This window comes from Oncorhynchus clarkii, chromosome 13 (genome assembly GCF_045791955.1).
Source record: "Oncorhynchus clarkii lewisi isolate Uvic-CL-2024 chromosome 13, UVic_Ocla_1.0, whole genome shotgun sequence".
Classification (NCBI taxonomy): domain Eukaryota; kingdom Metazoa; phylum Chordata; class Actinopteri; order Salmoniformes; family Salmonidae; genus Oncorhynchus; species Oncorhynchus clarkii.
The window spans coordinates 21,748,729-21,770,503 of record NC_092159.1 but is presented as its reverse complement, the minus strand read 5'-3'; the positions used below and the strand labels follow the sequence as shown (position 1 = coordinate 21,770,503).

Here is a 21,775-nt window from a genome sequence, read left to right as displayed (position 1 = left end):
TTCTCATGATCTATGAAACAGTATGTAATCTGCTTCTTTCCCTGCCACAGTTCCAGTTAGCAGTCCCATAGACAGATCTAAATCTTTGTTAGTGCCAATGCTGGTACTACAGGCAGAACAAGCCCACTGGGAGACAATCCATTAAACCAAACAAGGCCAATGTAAAACAAGTAAGGCATTAAAGGCCTTCACTAATGGGAGTACAATTTTATATTAAAGTGCATTAAATGTCATTCAAAACCTCGTTTTCAGTGTATCATTTTAATGTACTCTTACAAGTTGGTGAACAGTTACAATTTGTTGCTCACAGTACTAAAACACACATCCATTGATAGTATAAATAGCCAACCTAATAATACACATTTTCAAATACATAAATCATCAAGTATCCAAGTATTAAGTTACGCACATCAAAATAAAAAGGCATACAAAATATCGCAGACGTTGAAGTCCAGTTTCAAAGCGAAAAACACAAATCACATTTTGGACATGGCAGTAATTAATCAACGAGATTTGATAAGAGAAAATAAAAAAATAAAAAGGTCCCAGACTTTCAATAAACAAATATTGCAACAATTAAGCATTTCATATTAAAAATAGTTACTGAAAGGACTTAAGTGTGTAGACGTCCTGCACAAGACAAAGGCAACATTCTTTTGTTCCAAGTAAAAAAAGAAACACCTTTTCTAATGTAGTGGATGACAAACCCACTCGATTGCCTTTTTGTTCCATTTTAATTGTAAGGCATTTCAAGTTTTAACCATGTGGAGGAAGGCATACATCTTTTTATTCAGTATCGAACTGAATCATAAAATTTAAAGGGATACCTAACTACTCATGTTAAATCATCATTACAGTACTTTTTTAAAATGTTTTTTTTTTTTAAGTAATAAGCACCCTTGCCAATTAAAACCTTGGGCTGTGTTCAACATGTATAAATCAACATCTGGATGTTCACAAAATTACTTCACTGGCTGTGCTCCTTTCCAATTCCAAGGGCACACATAGAGAACACTCACTCACTGTCACTTGTTCACTAACTAACCTCTTCTTCTTTTTTTTTGACACTTGACATTTTTTTAATTGAGAAGGGAAAACTTGAATTATTTAAGAACGAATTTCCGGTGGAAATACTTTAACACAATGGATTTACTTTTAAAAAAAAACAAGCCTGCCAGGTAGATAAGATAAAGAAATGAATGTATTTTTATAGGGGCATTGTTGGCATGGACTATGAGTTAGTTGGCTTTACTACTGGATGCAGCAGTTGTTGCGGTGGCCGTTGGAGTCTTTGAAGCGCAGGCGCATCTTTGGACGATACTTCTCCAGGTAGAAAAGCTGCTTGCTGTTGAACGCTCCGCGACGCTTCCTGTTACGAGAGAAAATACATCGCCGTCTCACGTCATCTTAATGTACAGGCCAGTGATATATTAATAGACTAGCCTGCCCTTTTGAATGAAAGATGACCCACTGTCACAATGTACTTACACTGTACAAAGGGTTGAGGCACATATAGCGCAATTTCAACTTTGTCCGATTATTTCAAAACAATGCGTTTTAGCCTTCATTTTAAGATGCTGCAGCTACCAGTATATAGAGATCTACATGAAAGTGTATTTGCATCAGACTTACTGCCGGATAAACTGGACAGCGTCTTCATATTTCATCCCACATTCAATCAAAGCCAGGGCAACCATGACAGGGGCTCTAGTAAGTACAACACACACAAAAACACATGGGTAAATACTCAGAAGAAAAGTTGACAAAGGGTACTATGGGACTTTTTAATACGGTGTATTATGGCTAATCGTTGTTTTGGCATTCTTACCAAAGAACTAGCATCATCAATCTAACACAATTCTGAATATAAATACTTATTACACGTTTTAAAATCCTTGTTACATGATTATAAATGTTTCTATACTAAGAGGGGAAATAAAAAGACTAGTTTACCTCCCAAGGCCAGCTACACAGTGGACAGCAATGCAGCAACCCGGCTCCTCCCTAAACTTCGTCTTCAGGAGGTTCAACCAATCATCAACAATCTGGTTAGAGGGAGGAGCTCCATCATCAAACGCCCAATCCTATTGGTGGAGGAGAGGGAAATCAGTTCATCTGCCCTCTTTCTCAGAAACCAAAACAAAGACGGTAGTAACATAGTAATAAATGAGTACTGCATTGGGAGATGTAAACAGTGATGTTGAAGCTTACCAGAACCTGTATTCCCTCTTTCCCCACCAAGGTGGAATCATAGGTATCCTCACATACTCTCACAACGGTGGTCACTCCATATTTCTTCAGTTCCTGTAGAAGAACGTACGTTTATTTTCATATGACCTGCAACATATGCCATTGTACATTTGACATACTACACAGGGAAAACATTTATATTTTCTAAGCAGACCCTTTATACTATGGAAGAGAGGGACTACCTATGAGAATCCAGAACATTCATTACGTTTTATAACAAAATTCATTTCAGATATCGTCACTGTGTTAATGATGTGAGGGCTCACCTCAATGAATTTATTCAAAGTGGCATTGGTTGGATTGTGGGTAATGAGGAACCTCATGTTTTTGTAGGTGATCTCCACGGGGGCAGGTCGGTTCATACGCGCCATGGTGACAGACGGAAAAACGAGATCTTCCACAAAACAATCTAACGAAAACACTTATTTAGAGGGAGAGGTAATATCAACAAAATGTCAAACTATATTCCCGCAATAAAAATACACCGTGACCAGTGGGCTAAAGAAGAATATGGGGGCGAAAGGAGGTCAGATTTGACAGAAAAAAGGGTGTGGACAACCAAAATCAAACCCCTTCTCCTTTGGGAAAACAAGACAGGTTCCCCCTTGATTCTGACCAGGCAGAAGCCAACGAGGGCAGTGTGCAGCAGGTAGAGTTACCCCATCCAGGCTCGTTCTGCTGGTAGGTTAGGAGGTGTCCTGATCCTGCCAACGTTTCAGATCCTCCTCCTGTGGGTCCAATGTGTTCGGAGAGGAGGTGAGTTCTGCTGTTCACTCGTCTGCATAGGCAGCTGCGTGCTGTGCCTGGCAGTAGTCCCCACTGCCCTTCAGAAACTCCATAAATGTGTGACCCAGAACACCACAGAACTGCTGCAAGAGATGAGGGGGAGGAGGAGGGAGTAAGATACAAGGCCTCTAAACTCAAGGGGGAAATGGCTAAAACAATTGAAAAAGCGAAGATTATGGAAACACATAATTGCTGCTCTTGTTCAGCCCAGATCTGGTCTAACCATAGGTCTAAATGTATGGGTCTAACATGACTGCCAATGTGTGAAGGATGGATGTAGCTCACTAAAGCCTACGTAGATCACAGTTCAATTCTCTACATATTATTTTATCTTTATAATTGCATACAAAAAGTAGCACGGAAGGAAAGATTTGTTAGAATTTCAGCAAAGCTATTTTTTTTGCCACAAGCCCTAAGCATTGCATATATGTTTTTCTCTGGCTGGTGCTCCAAAAACTGTCTAAGAAGCTTGAAGTATGGATAGTTAATCCGATATTCTCCGGCTGTAAAATAATGTTTTGTTCTGAACATTAGAGCCAAATTGGACCTTTAATTAAGAGACAATACAATGACGTCAAACCTAGACGTCGGTCCAACGACAAAACCCCAAACAAACCGAAATTGACATAAGTATGACGAAAGAGGATTTCGATAAACTGTCCTTTGTGAGGGCAGACGGCGCCATCACCGGTATAGAGGCCTCATAGCCGAGCGCTTGTAAATGTCCATTGAGATAAGAGAAACGAAATGTTGAATAGTGAGGTATTTAGCGCCTCAATAGTGGAGGTATTTAGCGCCTCGTTTAAGTAAACTAGAGTTAATTAAGGTAAGAATGATTATAGAAACTGTCAATGATATTGCTGACAAGTTCATAAGAAAAATGCGTAAATTTTATACGACGGTAATAGCTACGTCGAAAATGGATCTCAAAGGCAACCCACCACCTCGTTTTACTCGAATAAAATGGCAATCTAACGGCAAAGCCTATTTAATTTCGTATACACCTTTGACATACCGTTAATCATAGGAAAAACTCAGATGTATCAATTTCACAAAGACAACAAAGCATGTGTCGAAGAGGCCCGAGATTTAACATTTGACAAATTGAAGAGCAGTTGATACAGAATTACAACACGAGTAGCTAAAATGTAACAAAATATTGCTAAATGAAAATTGACACTTACTGGGATATGCTTACTCATTGAAGATTGTAGCTTAATCATACAGCCGGTCCCTAAAAATAAGTAAATATATTAAATGGTTTTGCACCATACAGTCAAGGCAATTCCTCCGTGCGGAGCCGGCGTCTACTCGACTAGTACGACGCAAGGAAAATGGACAATCACTATTCAGAGCTCTAGCTCTCTTGAAACCCCACCCTAGAAAGCCTACAAACTGTGCATGTTCTCTGGGATCAAGTTGTAGTCCTGCGCAAAAAAAGACAACTATTCAGTTTTATTCACCTCTGTTTGAATACTTAATAAGGATTCCTGATGATTGACTATAAAGTGCTTATCATTTAGGGTTTCCAATAGCTTTCACAGCCACAAAGTCAAAATAAGCAATTTTTTTGTTGCTTTTTGGTCTTAATTTATGGATTTAAAGGATTTATTTTTTATTTTACCTTTATTTAACTAGGCAAGTCAGTTAAGTACAAATTCTTATTTTTTCAATGACAGCCTAGGAAAAGTACTTTTTTTTATCTCAAGGCTAACTACCATGAAGTTTGAAAAGACAGGCTGAGTGGGGTGGATTTATATTCATGAGCTCGCTTTGACTGACAGCTCTTTGAAACGCCTATGTCAAGCAACTTGGATGCGTTGAGCAGTGTTGCATTAAATCATCTCAAGCAAATGTGGTGATACACAAAGCAACAACATTGAAATTGCAACAACACTGAAATTGCATCAAAGATATCTATTTTTATTATCCCATTTGGCATGTCTCTTGTGATGCGGTTCACAGCAGCACTGACGGATGTCTTGACTTGACAACTGCGTCAGAGTTTTGAACAACCCTTACCCCTTTTGTTCCATGCTGGCTGAAGACCTAGCTAGCCAGGAACTGGCTAACACCTGACACAGATGAAAGGGGAGCTGAAATAAAAGATCCCAGAAATGTTCCATATGCACAAAAATCTTATTTCTCTCCAAATTTGTGCACATATTTGTCTGCATCCCTGTTAGTGAGCATTTCTCTTTGCCAAGATAATCCATCCACCTGACAGGTATGGCATATCGACAAGCTGATTAAACAGCATGATCATTGGACGGGTGACACCTGATGAAACTGAGGAGTATTTCTGTCTGTAATAAAGCCCTTTTGTGGGGAAAAACTAATTATAATTGACTGGGCCTGGCTCCCATGTGGGTGGGCCTATGCCCTCACAGGCCCACCGATGACTGCGCCCCTGCCCAGTCATGTGAAATCCATAGATTAAGGCGTAATGAATTTATCTCAATTGACTGATTTAATCATATGAACTGTAGTTCAGTAAAATAGTTTAAATTGTTGCGTTTATATTTCTGTTCGGTGCATAAGTATCTGTGCCATAGATGAATAGGGTACACTTTTAATTATATTTGCTGACACCCTACAGTCATACTTTGACACGAGTAGAGTAGCTATCTAGCTATATAAACCATGCTCCTCTGCAAACACACCTTCTCCATCGTTGGTTACAAGCGGTACTTGTTTAAATTAGGTAAGAGAATATCATGTTACCGTTGGTGTACTAAAATGAGAGTTAATGTGATGTCACCTTTTCTTCTTAGTAATGAATAGTGTTTGACATGGGGGGAGGGGCGGAGGGGACCAGTAACTTTATGATCAAACTTGATCAATGTAGCGGCAACAGTCATTTTTCATACTTTGGTCATCATACTTTGATCTGGCTTCCTTCAAATATCATCCAATTTCATGAAAAACATGATTTTGACTGTTCACCTATAAAGCTGAGAAATGGTATAAAAATGTTTATGACTTTGTGGCTACAGAAGCCAATAGTGTGCAACTGTAGCCCACAATTCAGGGCTTTCCTGCATGTGGGCATTCCTGCATTTGCAGGAACCCCCACCCCCCTCGAGCATTCCATTGATTTCTGCATGAACACCCCCCCCCCCCTTGAACACCCTATCGGCGTCTGCATGAACCCCCCCTCGAGCATGACATCTTCCTCACAGAGTTTCTAAACCCAGAGGCGCAACTTCGCAAGATATCTGGGAACGCTTGTGAAGCAGACCAGGCCGGACCAAAAATCTATGTCTGTTGACGTTGAAATCAAGGCAGGTCTTGACCGCACCAAATCTGAACCAAACATAGATGCCTATGATTGGTTTAGATTTGATTCAGACCGGACCAAAAACCAATATCCGTGCATGTGGAAATCAAGGCCGGTTCGGACTGCACCAAAATAAACGTCCAAAAGGATTTAGCATCAGTACGAGCTTACTGAGGTGTAGCCTACAGTGTTTCCAGAAATCAAATTTTATGTATGCTCATCTACCTCCATCCTATGCTAGCTTGCTACCGATGGCATGGCTAGCTGTCTGAATCGCCGTGACCCCAACCAACCTCACTACTCACTGGACCCTTTCTTTCACTCGACTAAGCATGCCTCTCCTTAATGTCAATATGCCTTGTCCATTGCTGTTCTGGTTAGTGTTTATTGGCTTATTTCACTGTAGAGCCTCTAGTCCTGCTCACTATACCTTATCCAAGCTATTAGTTCCACCACCCTCACATGCGGTGACATCTCCTGGTTTCAATTATGTTTCTAGAGACAATATCTCTTTCATCATCACTCTTGCCGGGGCGGCAAGGTAGTCTAGTGGTTAGAGCGTTGGACTAGTAACCGGAAGGTTGCAAGTTCAAACCCCCGAGCTGACAAGGTACAAATCTGTCGTTCTGCCCCTGAACAGGCAGTTAACCCACTGTTCCTAGGCTGTCATTGAAAATAAGAATTTGTTCTTAACTGACTTGCCTAGTTAAATAAAGGTAAAAAAAAAATACCTAGGTTTACCTCCACTGTATTCACATCCTACCATACCTTTGTCTGTACATTATACCTTGAAGCTATTTCATCGCCCCCAGAAACCTCCTTTTACTCTCTGTTCCAGACGTTCTAGACGACCAATTCTCAATGCTTTTAGCCGTACCCTTATCCTACTCCTCCTCTTTTCCTCTGGTGATGTAGAGGTGAATCCAGGCCTTGCAGTGCCTAGCTCCACTCCTATTCCCAAGGCACTCTCTTTTGATGACTTCTGTAACCGTAATAGCCTTGGTTTCATGCATGTTAACATTAGAAGCCTCCTCCCTAAGTTTGTTTAATTCACTGCTTTAGCACACTCTGCCAACCCGGATGTTCTAGCTGTGTCTGAATCCTGGCTTAGGAAGACCACCAAAAATTCTGACATTTTCATCCCTAACTACAACATTTTTAGACAAGATAGAACTGCCAAAGGGGGCGGTGTTGCAATCTACTGCATAGATAGCCTGCAGAGTTCTGTCCTAATATCCAGGTCTGTACCCAAACAATTTGAACTTCTACTTTCAAAAATCCACCTCTCTAAAAACAAGTCTCTCAACGTTGCCGCCTGATATAGACCACCCTCTGCCCCCAGCTGTGCTCTGGACACCATATGTGAACTGATTGCCCCCCATCTATCTTCAGAGCTTGTGCTGCTAGGCGACCTAAACTGGAACATGCTTAACACCCCAGCCATCCTACAATCTAAGCTTGATGCCCTCAATCTCACACAAATTAGCAATGAACCTACCAGGTACCTCCCCAAAGCCGTAAACACGGACACCCTCATAGATATCATCCTAACCAATTTGCCCTCTAAATACACCTCTGCTGTCTTCAACCAAGATCTCAGCGATCACTGCCTCATTGCCTGCATCCGTAATGGGTCAGCGGTCAAACGACCTCCACTCATTACTGTCAAACGCTCCCTGAAACACGATTAGAAAGGCGAGCAGGCCTTTCTAATCGACCTGGCCGGGGTATCCTGGAAGGATATTGATCTCATCCCGTCAGTAGAGGATGCCTGGTTATTGTTTTAAAATGCCTTCCTAACCATCTTAAATAAGCATGCCCCATTCAAGAAAATTAGAACCAGGAACAGATATAGCCCTTGGTTCTCCCCAGACCTGACTGCCCTCAACCAACACAAAAACATCCTATGGTGTTCTGCATTAGCATCGAACAGCCCCCATGATATGCAGCTTTTCAGGGAAGCTAGAAACCAATATACACAGGCAGTTAGAAAAGCCAAGGCTATATTTTTCAAGCAGAAATTTGCTTCCTGCAACACTAACTCAAAAAAGTTCTGGGACACTGTAAACACTGAAGATAGGAAACACTGTCACCACCGATAAATCCACCATAATTAAGAATTTCAATAAGCATTTTTCTACGGCTGGCCATGCTTTCCACCTGGCTACTCCTACCCCGGTCAACAGCACTGCACCCCCCACAGCAACTCGCCCAAGCCTTCCCCATTTCTCCTTCTCCCAAATCCAGTCAGCTGATGTTCTGAAAGAGCGGCAAAATCTGGACCCCTTCAAATCAGTTGGGCTAGACAATCTGGACCCTTTCTTTCTAAAATTATCTGCCAAAATTGTTGCCACCCCTATTACTAGCCTGTTCAACCTCTCTTTCGTGTCGTCTGAGATTCCCAAAGATTGGAAAGCAGCTACGGTCATCCCCCTCTTCAAAGGGGGGGACACTCTTGACCCAAACTGCTACAGACCTATATCTATCCTACCCTGCCTTTCTAAGGTCTTCGAAAGCCAAGACAACAAACAGATTACCGACCATTTTGAATCTCACCATACCCTTTCTGCTATGCAATCTGGTTTCCGAGCTGGTCATGGGTGCACCTCAGCCACGCTCAAGGTCCTAAACGATATCTTAACCGCCATCGATAAGAAATATTACTGTGCAGCCGTATTCATTGATGTGGCCAAGGCTTTCGACTCTGTCAATCACCACATCCTCATCGGCAGACTCGACAGCCTTGGTTTCTCAAATGATTGCCTCGCCTGGTTCACCAACTACTTCTCTGATAGAGTTCAGCGTGTCAAATCGGAGGGTCTGTTGTCCGGACCTCTAGCAGTCTCTATGGGGGTGCCACAGGGTTCAATTCTTGGACCGACTCTCGACTCTGTATACATCAATGATGTCGCTCTTGCTGCTGGTGAGTCTCTGATCCACCTCTACGCAGACGACACCATTCTGTATACTTCTGGCCCTTCTTTGGACTCTGTGTAAACAACCCTCCAGGCAAGCTTCAATGCCATACAACTCTCCTTCCGTGGCCTCCAATTGCTCTTAAATACAAGTAAAACTAAATGCATGCTCTTCAACCGATCGCTGCCTGCACCTGCCCGCCTGTCCAACATCACTACTCTGGACGGCTCTGACTTAGAATACGTGGACAACTACAAATACCTAGGTGTCTGGTTAGACTGTAAACTCTCCTTCCAGACCCACATCAAACATCTCCAATCCAAAATTAAATCTAGAATTGGCTTCCTATTTCGCAACAAAGCATCCTTCACTCATGCTGCCAAACATACCCTTGTAAAACTGACCATCCTACCAATCCTCGACTTCGGCGATGTCATTTACAAAATAGCCTCCAGTACCCTACTCAACAAATTGGATGCAGTCTATCACAGTGCCATCCGTTTTGTCACCAAAGCCCCATATACTACCCACCATTGCGACCTGTATGCTCTTGTTGGCAGGCCCTCGCTTCATACTCGTTACCAAACCCACTGGCTCCAGGTCATCTACAAGACCCTGCTAGGTAAAGTCCCCCCTTATCTCAGCTAGCTGGTCACCATAGCATCACCCACCTGTAGCACGCGCTCACCCCCAAAACCAATTATTTCTTTGGCCGCCTCTCCTTCCAGTTCTCTGCTGCCAATGACTGGAACGAACTACAAAAATATCTGAAACTGGAAACACTTATCTCCCTCACTAGCTTTAAGCACCAGCTGACAGAGCAGCTCACAGATTACTGCACCTGTACATAGCCCATCTATAATTTAGCCCAAACAACTACCTCTTTCTTTCTACTGTATTTATTTTATTTATTTATTTATTTATTTTGCTCCTTTGCACCCCATTATTTTTATTTCTACTTTGCACATTCTTCCACTGCAAATCTACCATTCCAGTGTTTTACTTGCTATATTGTATTTACTTTGCCACCATGGCCTTTTTTTTGCCTTTACCTCCCTTATCTCAACTCATTTGCTCACATCATATATAGACTTGTTTCTACTGTATTATTGACTGTATGTTTGTTTTACTCCATGTGTAACTCTGTGTTGTTGTATGTGTCGAACTGCTTTGCTTTATCTTGGCCAGGTCGCAATTGTAAATGAGAACTTGTTCTCAACTTGCCTACCTGGTTAAATAAAGGTTAAATAAAATAAATAAAATATGTGGTAAGCCTACAATTTGTAAAACACCAAAAAATACGTCTAGTTTACGGATACAAACTTGAAACCTCTGATCATGACAATGGGGTGGAACTCCAGGACAACACATTGTCCATTCCATATTGTCCATTTTACTTTGACATGTCCTGTTTTTGGGACATGTTGCTTGTTAACATGACAGTGCATTTTTTTTTGTGGGGGGGGGGGGGTGTTGCCTCTTTTACAATGGGGGTCAATAGGACATAATGTTGGTTTTCCTCAATTTGTGAGCGTGGTCGAGGAGAATTCCTTATTATTACTTGAATACCGACTGAGACTATAGTTAAAAAATTGACGAATAGAAGCAAAGAGGGCAGGAATGCTCACATCCGATTTGCGGGCTGGAATAGCGTCCTTCTCATAGAAGCTAGTGACGACCATAATTTAGGCCCTGTTAGGCCTATGTGGCAACAAATAGGCTATTCTTTCAAAAGTTGAGTAACCGGAATTGTAAACATCATGATGCACACATCTTAGCAGGTAAAATGCACTATTGTGTAGGTATTTATAAGTAGGCTATAGCTAGGCTATGCTGTACTGCGGTCTATATTACTAAAACATTTATCTTATTAGGTATTTCAGTGAAAGTATTTTAGGATATAATATAGTAGTATAGTTGTTCTTAATAATATTGTAATTAAGTTGTTATCAAGTTGTTACAGTGTCCTGGATGAGCACTAAATTCAATCTATGTCCTATGCCAATGTTGCGCAAGTTAATCTAAATATAAATTAATCTCACTATAGAAATTATTATAGAAAAGAGAACATATTTGGTCCCAGTCTTGATATAAAGGTTTTGTGAAGCCATATCAAATCTAGTTTTATTTAATACAGCCAGTAGCCTAATTCTTTACCATCAAATAGTTTATATCAGCAAAAAGTTAGAGTTACAACAGCTATTATAGATGCCTGATAAATGTGTTAATGTTTCTCATTATTCTAGAAAAAGTACTTTTGAACAAAATGCATCTTTCTAGAAACTGCCTGAGTGTCATGATTGGAGGCACAAACAAAATAGCTGAGCTGTGTGTTTTTGTCTCCACCTCCCTTTGCATTGACACAAAGAGGGATATTGAATTGTCGATGTTAATAGCCACTGGGGTGAAAGCAGACGTGTTTCAGTCTCTACCAGTTGTCAGTGGATACCAGTGTCCAACAGGAGTGCTCATGGGTGTGGTGAGAGAATTTTCCAATCCATCACCATTGTGCCAATTGTCCATAAAAGAAATGTGCGAGCATAGCTCTGGTTTCAAATGAAGGCACTCAATTCTCAGGTCAAAACTCACAAATGAGTATGAAAGGAATGCATGACTCAGAGGATCTCGTTCTCGAGGTAACATCTCTAGCTCTTTTATATTTTTTAGAACTGTAAATCCCAGTATGGGGTTTTGGATTTGGACACAATGTTGTTGTTGTTTCTTTGCTCATGAATGGTAACTGAATTGAACAATCTTAAAGAACATCACTATTGAAAAAGAAAATGGTTAAAAAAAAGTGTTCCTTTCCATTCCTTTTGTTTTAATATGGTGTAACAAATGCATGGTTAATTTCATTGTAATCTATTTGTTGTAAGTATTAAAATGTGTATATATATATATACATATTCATAAATATATATGTTTATTAATAACTATATAATAACTATATTTTAAAAAGTACTTAAAATACTGTATATTTTTGGTGGTTGGGTGGTGTTTCCAGGAGGGCTCAAGTAAGCTCAGAGACCAGGTAGATGGCAGTGGAATGAGCCTGGGCAAGAAGAAGGGAGTGAAGGTGAGTGGGAAACACGTGGCCCCAGTGGACTGGGACAGAGGGGGGCCGTCCATAGTCCACCACTCCGACTACGTGAGCAGCCCCAGACCCTCAGAAAACAACCCCACCATCATCTCTATCAGCCCCTCTACCCACTCCCACAGGCCCTCTGGGTCTCCAGAGAGGGACCGGCCCAGGCAGGATGAGGGCCCTCCCTCCAGGGTGGAGTGGTCCAGAGAGGGTTGCACCTACAGCCAAAGGGCGCCCAACAGCGAGGTGGGGGTCTCCCGACAGACCATGGATGAGTTGAAGAGTATCCTGAAGGATAGTTCCATGCTTGGTGCCCGGGGGAAGGAGGAGGGGAGGCGTCCTGGAAGTCCAGCCCCTTACACCTACCTGCATGGGACCAACCTGCATGGGACCAACAGGGGAGATGGACGTCCGGAGTCCCAGTCCTCCTTCACCACTTTCAAGCCCCACTCTGATGCTTCCAGGAGGGTGTCCACCAGGTCCAGGGACAGCAGCTCCCTCCAGCTTGGCTCCGGGATGGACTCGTCAGATGTGACTGGAGCAAACAGGCAATCCGGAGTTCGGTCGTCCACGTTCGAGAACAGTAGTGCCAACTGTGGAGAGACCTGGAACTCACAAACAGGTCAGTCTGGTTTGGGATTAGTTTTATCAAAAAGCTTTTATTACATTTTTTTTAATAAACTTGTAGCTAATACAGTAGTTCCATCACAGGCGAACATCTTTTTTACAGACATGATAGTTGCTTTTGGCTCTTGTTCTCATAGATAACAGTAAAGACAACATGGATAAGTCTGGGACTCAGAGCTTCTCAGCCATGGAGCACATCAAGCAGCAGATTGTCCGGGAGAATATCAACTTTGTCCGCTTCGAGGCCACGGATCTCCATGGGGTGTCCAGGTCTAAGACAGTGCCAGTCCGCTTCTTTCATGTAATCATCTCACACACAGTACACAAACGTCCTGAAACATACTAGCTATAGTGTATTGAGACAACCCACAATGTTATAATGCTATTTGTTTAAATGGTTGCTCAATGGTTATGCTTGCCTATAGGAAAAATCCCATGATGTAAATTTATTTTAAATCTTTACAGGAGAAAGCAATGTACGGGGTGCCGATGCCAAGAAGCTACCTAGAGCTGACCCTGAGCCCTAAGAGCTGTGAGGTGGACCACGCCAACAACCCTGCCAACTTCAGCAGCGATGTGCTGCTTATCCCAGACCTGTCGACCTTCAGGGTGCTGCCCTGGGCTGAGCAGACGGCCCGGGTCATCTGTGACCCCTGCATGATAACCGGCAGCCCCCTGCGCACCGCACCCCGCCTCATTGCCAAGCAGCTGATGGGGCAGCTCCAGAGCATGGGTTTCTCCCTGTACTCCTCCTTCACCTACGAGTGCTGTGTCCTGGGATCACCCGACAGGGTGGGCCCCAAGACCATTCTGTTCCCCGCCACCACCCTGGCCAGCAACCACGACCTGCCCTTCTTCCAGCAGCTGGTGAATGGGATGTACTGCATGGGGGCCGACGTGGACAGTTTGGCCTCAGCCATGGTGCCCGGCCAGATGGAGATCAACCTGAGGCCAGAGTTTGGCATCGCGGCCGCCGACACCGCCTTCACGTTCCGTACCGGCATCAAAGAGATGGCGAGGAAACACAGCTACATCGCCAGCTTCTTCACCGACGACAGCCTGTACAATGCCGGGGTGCTTTCCCACTCTCTCTGGGACACCAACGGCCGCCGTAGTCTCTTCCACACCGGGGACCATGGCGGAGGGGAGTTGTCGGAGATTGGCAGGAAGTGGCTTGCGGGGCTCCTGAGCCACTCGGCCGCCCTGAGTTGCCTGCTCTCCCCTGGGCTGAGCTGCCGCAGCCACATCGCCAAGAAGGTTAAAGACCCCAAGCACAACGTGCTCTACGCCACCTACGGCTACAATGACAACAGCAGCGCCTTCAATGTAAAATGCCACGGCGGGCGGGAGATGCATATCGACAACAAGCTGGGCTCGGCCATGGCTAACCCATACGTGGTGCTGGCGGCCACCGTGGCGGCAGGACTGGACGGTATCAAACGCAACCTGGCGGCTGAGACAGGTCTGACCAGGGCCTCCACCCACACCCAGCTGGGGAAACAGCAGTTTTCCATCCCTGTGAAGCTGGAAGACGCTCTGGTGGCTTTGAGCGAAGACCATGTGATTCGCGGAGCGCTGGGAGAACCATTTGTGCAGTATTTTATTGCTCTGAAGCAATTTGAGATTGAGACTGAAGAATTGGATGCAGAGAGGAACAAATGTCTGGAATATTTCATATAGAAGTACTCAATGTTGTACAGTCGGATTCCTGTTAAACAAATGGATTGATCGAATTCACACAATGCTTTCTTTCAACATATATCTTTTTTTATTCCATATTTGACAGAAAACAATAAAAACATGATTGAAATATCAACATCTGTCTTGAATTATGATGCCTTACAGTAGATAGCTGTCAGTATGGTACGCAAACATAAATAACATTCTCAACCTATTACAGTGCCATGGGAAAACATATGAAAGGAAACTGGCCACTTCACACTGAATACTGACATTGAAACTTATTTTACATGTATAGCCGAACACACAACACAGGGTACCTTATATTGAAGCAATTATTTTCACATGCATGTATGCACTTTTTAAAACGAAATGTCTACTATGAACTCAAAACAAAGGACAGTAATATACTCACGTTTGGGGTATTCAATTGACAACTAAGGGACAATCTAAATGACCATTTCACAAGTAAGGCATAAAAATGATATTGCTTTATCAGAATTAGCACACTTGCCATATTAGATCATTCCAACATATAACAATTTGTACAATAAAATGTATCCCATAACCAGTGCAAAAAAAATACATGCAAATTCTCTAAAGACTTAACAGTCTAATTTACAATACAAACCCTGTCATAGAACAGTGCTGTTATTGCCTTGATCGTAGACAACATTGACACATTCACTTCTTGCTGATGAGATTCCCCACCCGTTGTATGAATCGACCAAGCTTATTTTCATTGGGAGTAGTTTCAGTCTGATAGCGGTGCATGGAACTAACAGGGGGATGTCTCACAAACAAACTCCCGTGTTTGTCTGAATCATATCGGTTCGTAGTAGCTGTTGTCGGTTTATCAGAAGGCTTGTTGTCAAATGAAACAAAACTCTCAAACCGGCTATACGCTCGTTTCCGCCCGGTGTCTGAATGAATTGATGCTTGACTCTCCACAGTGTTTGTGGAGCTCAGGGAGTCCTGGTCCGGTACACATTTCTTTCTAAAGCTCCTTCTAACCCAGCTAGTCGTTAACCCAGGAGATGAGGATTTACCTGCTGGGCTGGGAGAATTATATAGTTGTTCCTTTTCGGTTTCAGTGTCAGCCGCAATGTGTGATGACCTGGAAGGGCTTGGAGAATGACCTTTAGGTGATGTAGTAAGTCGCACAGCTGACGGTTTTCCAGGAGGATCTGAGATGGTTCTCTGCTCTGCGGAAATGTCAGCCTGCACTAAATGCTTTGATCTTACTGAACCTATCCTTTGAATTGTGGATCTGAATGAATTCTGCCTTTGGAGTTCTGCTCCTTCTTCCTTGTGTGACGTTTTCTCCACCATTTTCTCCACTGAAACATTGGCATGCACTATATTCATTATTGATTCCACTGAAGTTCTGGGTATCAATGGATTCGCACTTTGGCATGTTTCCTCTTTGTCTGCGGAGAGCACCAAGTCAGAGCTGTTGGCCAGCTGGTCAGCGGAGTCATGACTCTTCCTGGTGGGGCCCTCCTTCTCCTCTGGTATTCCAATCAAAGATGTTAGCGCTTTAGAGCTCTCCACATTAAGTCCAATTGGTCTGAAGTTGGAGGGCTTGAGCAAAGGTTCCTTTAGTTGTATTCCCAGTTGGGCTGCCGACATCGTCCTGGAGAGAGGCTCTTGCCAGTCACCAAGATGATTCCTCTCTGTCTTGGTCGTGATATCGTATTGTGAGGCAGACTTTTGCGCATCACTAAAGTTGGTTAGTTTACATTTTTGGTCTTCAACTCTGTTTTCCTCTTCCTGTTGACCTCCTGGGTTGAGTTCCTCTCTGCGGCTGGAAGGTCCTTGAATAGAACTGTGTTCTGAGCTGCCTGATAGCTCTGCCGCACTGTGCCTTTTATCCAGGCCTCTCTCTGACGACCTTCCTTTAGCTCTTTCCAGAGTAGAGAAAATAGACAGCCGGAGAGAATCCTGGCTCTGCCCTGGCCTTAAGTTGCTGACTGGTTCCTCATACTCATGTAAACTGAGCCTTTTCCGTCTGATCTCTTCCAGTCTCGTCTGACTCTCCCTCAATCTAGCAGGGGTCAGTTGGGTTTGGAAGTTGCTTAGGCCACCTAGACTGCCCTGTGGAGATGTCACTCCTAGACTGCCCTGTGGAGATAGCATCCATAGACTGCCTTGTGGAGATGTCACAGAGTGCTCAGACATATAGTTAGGAGTTTCAGACTGCTCTGTCAGACGGCTGTTGAAGAGGACTGATGTTCTCATCCGGGATGATGTGTTTGGGTTCTGAGTGCTGTCAGGCAGATGCAGATTATCAACTGGCTCCCCTAGGGTCGCATCACTGTTATTGAGATACGAGTCGATTTTCCACCTGTTAAGAGAGTTCTCACTGCTGTAAGGGAGTGGATGCTGTTGGTCAATGCCGTACCTCTTCTGCGTGTAATGATTCATCCTGCCTGGTAACAGTAGATCCTCGTTGCATCTGCCTCTCTCAGGAGCACCGTGAGCGCCACCAGCTTCATCTCTTACATTCCTCAAGTGAGTTGTGGAATTCCCTCTCCGCGGCAGCTCTCCGGCGTAGCTGTGTCCCCTCACAAGTTTCACCATATCGGTGCAGTGAGATTGATTCAGTCTGTCCTGAAAGCTCAGTCCTCTTTTGACCATCTGTCCATTGTTGTATCGATCGTCCTTCTGTTGACCGGTAGAGCTCATCAAGCCAAGCTGTCTCCCACGGGATCGCATGTGAATCTGGTCAAGAGAGAGTCTGCTCTCGAAGTGCCGACCAGAATAAGGGTCGTATGTGGACGTAGCCGGCTCTTTCCGGGAGTCTCTCTCCTGAGAGAGAGTGGCGGGAAGAGTGGATCGGGCGAACAGACGTCTGAACTCCTCGTCGTAGGAGCCCACCAGCTGCCCTGTGACCACCAAGACCATGCTGAGGTTGATCTTCTCAAAGGACCACATGAAGCTGGAGAAAAGGGAGATCAAAAGAAAGGTATTATAATAAATAAATGCAGTCATCCGGTTACTTATATATAAAACTCCATGAATACTTTAGAAAATGTTAGTATGCTATGTAGTGTATAACACTATATTTAACATACTGTATTTAACAAGTATAAGGAAGAGTTTGTGAACAGATTTATGTTTGAAATGCAATAGAGTGGACAGAGTTGGTTGTACTAGGTTAGACATACCTGTATGTGCCGTACAACACTGTTTTGCAGTCCACCAATAGAAACCTCTGCTCCAAAGATCCATGGAACTTTGCTCCAGATCGACACATGTACTGCTGTCCTTTCACTGTCCGAACTCGCAGGTTCTGAACAAGACAGAATAATTTTTCACACACACACACACACACACACACACACACACACACACACACACACACACACACACACACACACACACACTACTACTACAACTCTAACCTTAACAAACTTGTGACAACCATCCCCAAAACCATTGACAGGAGGCCAACCAGAAAATTGGTTTGGAATGATTAAGCGTTACAGCGAGATAACAAACACATTTCATCTTTCATCGGGAAACGTTGTTTTTGTTCAAAAACAAGTTCTAGATCTATCCATTTGAGACAAAGGGTAAAGGAGTAACAGGAGCAAGCCTGGCACTGCACCATAAACGCCATGAAATAAACCCGCTGATGACATCCAGCATGTTAATACACTGATGATGCTTCAGGGGAAATAGACACACCGGTAAATGACTACTGCATTTCCACCAAGGGTGTGGAGCAAATGTCATTGCTAAATGCGCGAAGACTCCTGCCAATAGTTAAAAGGTCATGCCACTGACAAACTCCTGCTATGCATTGAAAGAGACCTTGGTCTCAGTATGACGCCCTGATAAAATAAAGGTTAAATAAATCAGATAAATACAATTTAATCAGGATTTAAGCTCTTACAGTTCCTTTGTGAATATACGCTGAGTGTAGAAAACATTAGGAACGCCTGCCCTTTCCATGACATAGACTGACAAGATGAATCTGGGTGAAGGCCATGATCCCTTATTGATGTCACTTGTTAAATCCACTTCAATCAGTGTAGATTGAAGGAGAGGAGATAGGTTAAAGAAGGATTTTTAAGCTTTGGGACAATTGAGACATTGATGTTGTACTGTATGTGTGCCATTCAGAGGATGAACAAGCAAGGCAAACTACTTAAGTGCATTTGAAAAGGGTATGGTAGTAGTTGCCAGGCGCACTGGTTTAAGTGTGTCAAGAACTGCAATGCTGCTGGATTTTTTTTAGCTCAACCACTTCCCATACGTATCAAGAATTGTCCACCGCCCAAAGGACATCCAGTCATCTTGACTTTAACTGTGGGAGGCATTCGAGTCAACATGGGCCAACATCCCTGTGGTACGCTTTTCGAGTCCATGCCCTGACTAATTGAGGCTTTTCTGAGGGCAAAAGGGTGTGCAACTCAATATTAGGAAGGTCTTCCTATTTTTTTTATACACACAGTATAATGGGATACACAAATTATGTGTAGAAAAATTGTGGTATTTCATTGGACGAAGCAGAAGTTTTTGTTATAGTTCATTTACATTTTGGCGAAGTATTTCAAATACAATTCCTTACCTTGAGCTCTTGGATTTGGACACCTGCGCTCTTAGCCATATTCAGAAAGCTTTTGAATTGGAAGTCATCAAGAAGTATGTAGACCATCACTCCCCTAGTAGTCGCATTGACAATCTCCTTAAAAATATCAACGTCAGTGAAGACATCCATCGCTATAGCAATAACCTATAATGGAAAGGAATGAAGAATACACTTCATTATCAGTTGTGGGAACAGCAGAGGTTTATTGAAAGTAGAAGTCTCAGAACTTGGTCAACAAATCTGAAACGGTGCCTCATGGCTTTTTTCTGTGTAGTAATTGCTGTGTTGGGGAGTAGTGAACTACATGTAGTTCAACTAGTAATTGAATTGCAGTTTTTCAGTAGCTTGGTGGTAGTTGAACTAAATTCAAACATTTTCAGTAGTTAAATACTTGTTTTGCAATGTAGTGGTGAAGCTACCTGCTGGAACTACACACTACTTTTTTTCTAAAATAAAACATGGGTGAAGTAGACAAGAATTTCATTTCTTTTTCTGCATCAGCCCTGCCCTATTCTCACTTTTTGTGTTTAATAGGCTAAATTACACATCTGACTCCAGAGCAATCTGTTCTTGCAATTTGGGGTCAATGACATTTCAAATTTATATATGATCCTTTTTCACAAAGTAGTGAACTACTTTTTCAAAGTAACTTCAGACAAGTAAACTATATTTTTCTTAAGGATTGCTTCAGTGCAGCTTAACTTCTTCCAGTGTGAAGTAATTGGTAGCTCGGTAAACTATATTTTCAGAGTAGCTTCGCCAACATTGAGTAATTGTGGTATTCAAAAGTGCACTGTCTGTACAGCACAGTATGTGCTGTTTTGAGAAGTAACAATGACTTTTGTTATCCGCACACACCCTTTTTTAACCTTCTGGAATTACATATCCAATTGTAAGGATGATAAGTGGAAACCTTTCAGAGCACAGTAAGTCTGGCAAGCAGCCATGACGTGGGAAGCTAACATTTCAGTAGGCCTACCTTGAAACCGGTTGAGACAGGCTTAGGCGGTTGATATGCCACAGACATTTAACTGAACATTAAAAAAAAGCTCAACATGTGGAGCTGTGGGAAATGCTACTCTGTGAGAAAGACAATTCAAACCCGGGAATGTGAATTTGTACAAAACATAACAGTAAATACCAGACACTGCAAAATTATTGATGGGAAATTATATTATTGTGCCTCGTTACCTGTCTTGCTTCTTGGATTTGTTTACGTATCGTCTCTTTGATGGTCGGTGTGTTGTGTCTGGGAGGGTGGAAAAGCAGGCTGATGTTTGTCTCCACGTTCTCATTGGTGACCTCTGGCCAGCCGAGGTCAAGGTCAGGAACCTCCTCATCTGACTCAGTGGGGAAGTAAGTCGAGGGAGCTATGACATTTTCTTCACTTTTACGTTTCCCTGCTTCATAATCCTCATCCTCCGGGACTGGCAACTCTGCATTGTCCAAAATGAAGATGACCTCCTCTTCAGAGAGAAAGTCACTGAGTTGTTCGGCTTTGAGGTACTCCTGGTAGGCATCTCTACCCCCACTGACCAGAGCGTAGATGGCAAGCCGGTAGGACTCCTTGTAGTGTGGCTGGATGTATTCCACTGGAAACACGTCTTCTTTGAAGGACAACAGACAGGAGAGCTTGGATTCCATTTGTATGATCTCCCCCTGAGAGGATCTCTGATTTATGTAGAATGGGGTTATTACCTTAAAAATATATACAATATATCATGTGTTATGACAGAACTGATGAAATTGTGACTTGTGCTATTTTCATCTTCACTATGTATAATGCCACAACCTAAGGCCAAACCCATTTAAGTGAAACAGTTGACTCACAAACTAGCACATGTGAAACTTCCAATAACTGTTTGGTTTTACCATATTTGTGTAGACATTCTTCATTCAGTACATTTGTAGAAAATACACTCCACCGGTGTGGAAATTCAAGTACAGACAGTACACCACAAAGGATCTTTTCAAATCTTTCTGAACATTTCAGGGGAGAGAGACAGAAAAGAGGCCTTGCACTCAATTGAATGTCATAATGTCAACAAACTAGACTTACTTCATGGTCAGCAATGATAACCAGCTCTTTCTCCTTTTAAAAATCCCATTGAATGTGTTAAATTGTCCAGTAGGTTGAACATTGTGAATCACAGCCAGCAAGTCAACCCTAACCGGCACCGCTGTCGTATGACTGAAGTTAAAAAGTGAGCAGTCAATGATGCTGCAGATCAAACCTGCTGCAGTCTTTCTCCCCATTCACCGCTTTGACAAAACACATCACTTGAGAGTCCCTCCCTCTCCTTTCAGAGGTTTGGAAGAAGTCAGGCTAGTAGTATCTTGTTTGGGTGAGAGGAAACACAGTAGTTTTCTTTATAGGTAGAGTTGTTACCCCAAATGTGATCTCTTCTGTGGAGTGTACATTTGTATTAAGGTACATGTTCTTAATACATATTTGAGGAGAATATCAAAAGGATATTGTGCCATACAGACGTCCGTATCGTCTAACGTTATTGGTAAATGACTAAAAGGTTCTTCCTTAAAAGAAAGACAA

At 42.8% G+C, this 21,775-nt stretch overlaps 4 protein-coding genes across 5 annotated transcripts in view; 2 read left to right on the top strand and 2 right to left on the bottom strand.

Moving 5' to 3' along the window:
* LOC139424592 (large ribosomal subunit protein uL4m-like) overlaps positions 1-18,617 on the top strand; it is a 45,634-nt gene extending 27,017 nt beyond the window's left edge. The window contains exon 10 of the mRNA XM_071176579.1: positions 18,608-18,617. The gene's annotated coding sequence lies outside the window, so the exon portion shown is untranslated. The remainder of the gene's footprint in view (positions 1-18,607) is intronic.
* Positions 246-4,408, bottom strand: LOC139424588 (protein tyrosine phosphatase type IVA 1-like). Its single transcript, XM_071176572.1, has 7 exons — positions 4,221-4,408; positions 2,910-3,119; positions 2,517-2,659; positions 2,212-2,304; positions 1,954-2,084; positions 1,633-1,707; positions 246-1,369 (listed from the first exon to the last, which is right to left on the bottom strand). The coding sequence occupies exons 3-7, from the start codon at positions 2,619-2,621 to the stop codon at positions 1,252-1,254; spliced, it is 522 nt and encodes a 173-aa protein (XP_071032673.1). The 5' UTR covers positions 2,622-2,659; positions 2,910-3,119; positions 4,221-4,408; the 3' UTR covers positions 246-1,251.
* LOC139424590 (lengsin, lens protein with glutamine synthetase domain) lies at positions 11,708-14,760 on the top strand. Its single transcript, XM_071176575.1, has 4 exons — positions 11,708-11,868; positions 12,237-12,939; positions 13,082-13,245; positions 13,410-14,760. The coding sequence occupies exons 1-4, from the start codon at positions 11,824-11,826 to the stop codon at positions 14,622-14,624; spliced, it is 2,127 nt and encodes a 708-aa protein (XP_071032676.1). The 5' UTR covers positions 11,708-11,823; the 3' UTR covers positions 14,625-14,760.
* LOC139424589 (protein FAM83B-like) lies at positions 14,690-21,396 on the bottom strand. 2 transcript variants are annotated; one of them, XM_071176573.1, is made up of 5 exons: positions 21,284-21,396; positions 20,416-20,922; positions 19,204-19,368; positions 17,795-17,919; positions 14,690-17,565 (listed from the first exon to the last, which is right to left on the bottom strand). In XM_071176573.1, the coding sequence occupies exons 2-5, from the start codon at positions 20,866-20,868 to the stop codon at positions 15,309-15,311; spliced, it is 3,000 nt and encodes a 999-aa protein (XP_071032674.1). In that variant the 5' UTR covers positions 20,869-20,922; positions 21,284-21,396; the 3' UTR covers positions 14,690-15,308. The 2 variants fall into 2 exon arrangements, with proteins under 2 accessions (XP_071032674.1, XP_071032675.1); XM_071176574.1 differs by having other exon boundaries at positions 20,416-20,895.
* Between the last annotated feature and the right edge of the window lie 379 nt (positions 21,397-21,775).

Bases quoted from the DNA above. Each gene is read 5' to 3' on its own strand.
- LOC139424588 (XM_071176572.1), bottom strand. From the start codon at position 2,621: ATGGCGCGTATGAACCGACCTGCCCCCGTGGAGATCACCTACAAAAAC. The intron at 2,305-2,516 runs GTGAGCCCTCAC...GTTCTTCTACAG, and splicing joins CTTTGAATAAATTCATTGAG to GAACTGAAGAAATATGGAGT. The intron at 2,085-2,211 runs GTAAGCTTCAAC...CTCCACCAATAG, and splicing joins AAGAGGGAATACAGGTTCTG to GATTGGGCGTTTGATGATGG.
- LOC139424590 (XM_071176575.1), top strand. From the start codon at position 11,824: ATGAGTATGAAAGGAATGCATGACTCAGAGGATCTCGTTCTCGAG. The intron at 11,869-12,236 runs GTAACATCTCTA...TGGTGTTTCCAG, and splicing joins CAGAGGATCTCGTTCTCGAG to GAGGGCTCAAGTAAGCTCAG. The intron at 12,940-13,081 runs GTCAGTCTGGTT...TTGTTCTCATAG, and splicing joins GACCTGGAACTCACAAACAG to ATAACAGTAAAGACAACATG.
- LOC139424589 (XM_071176573.1), bottom strand. From the start codon at position 20,868: ATGGAATCCAAGCTCTCCTGTCTGTTGTCCTTCAAAGAAGACGTGTTT. The intron at 19,369-20,415 runs GTAACGAGGCAC...TTTCCATTATAG, and splicing joins AAATCCAAGAAGCAAGACAG to GTTATTGCTATAGCGATGGA. The intron at 17,566-17,794 runs GTATGTCTAACC...CCTTTTCTCCAG, and splicing joins GTGTTGTACGGCACATACAG to CTTCATGTGGTCCTTTGAGA.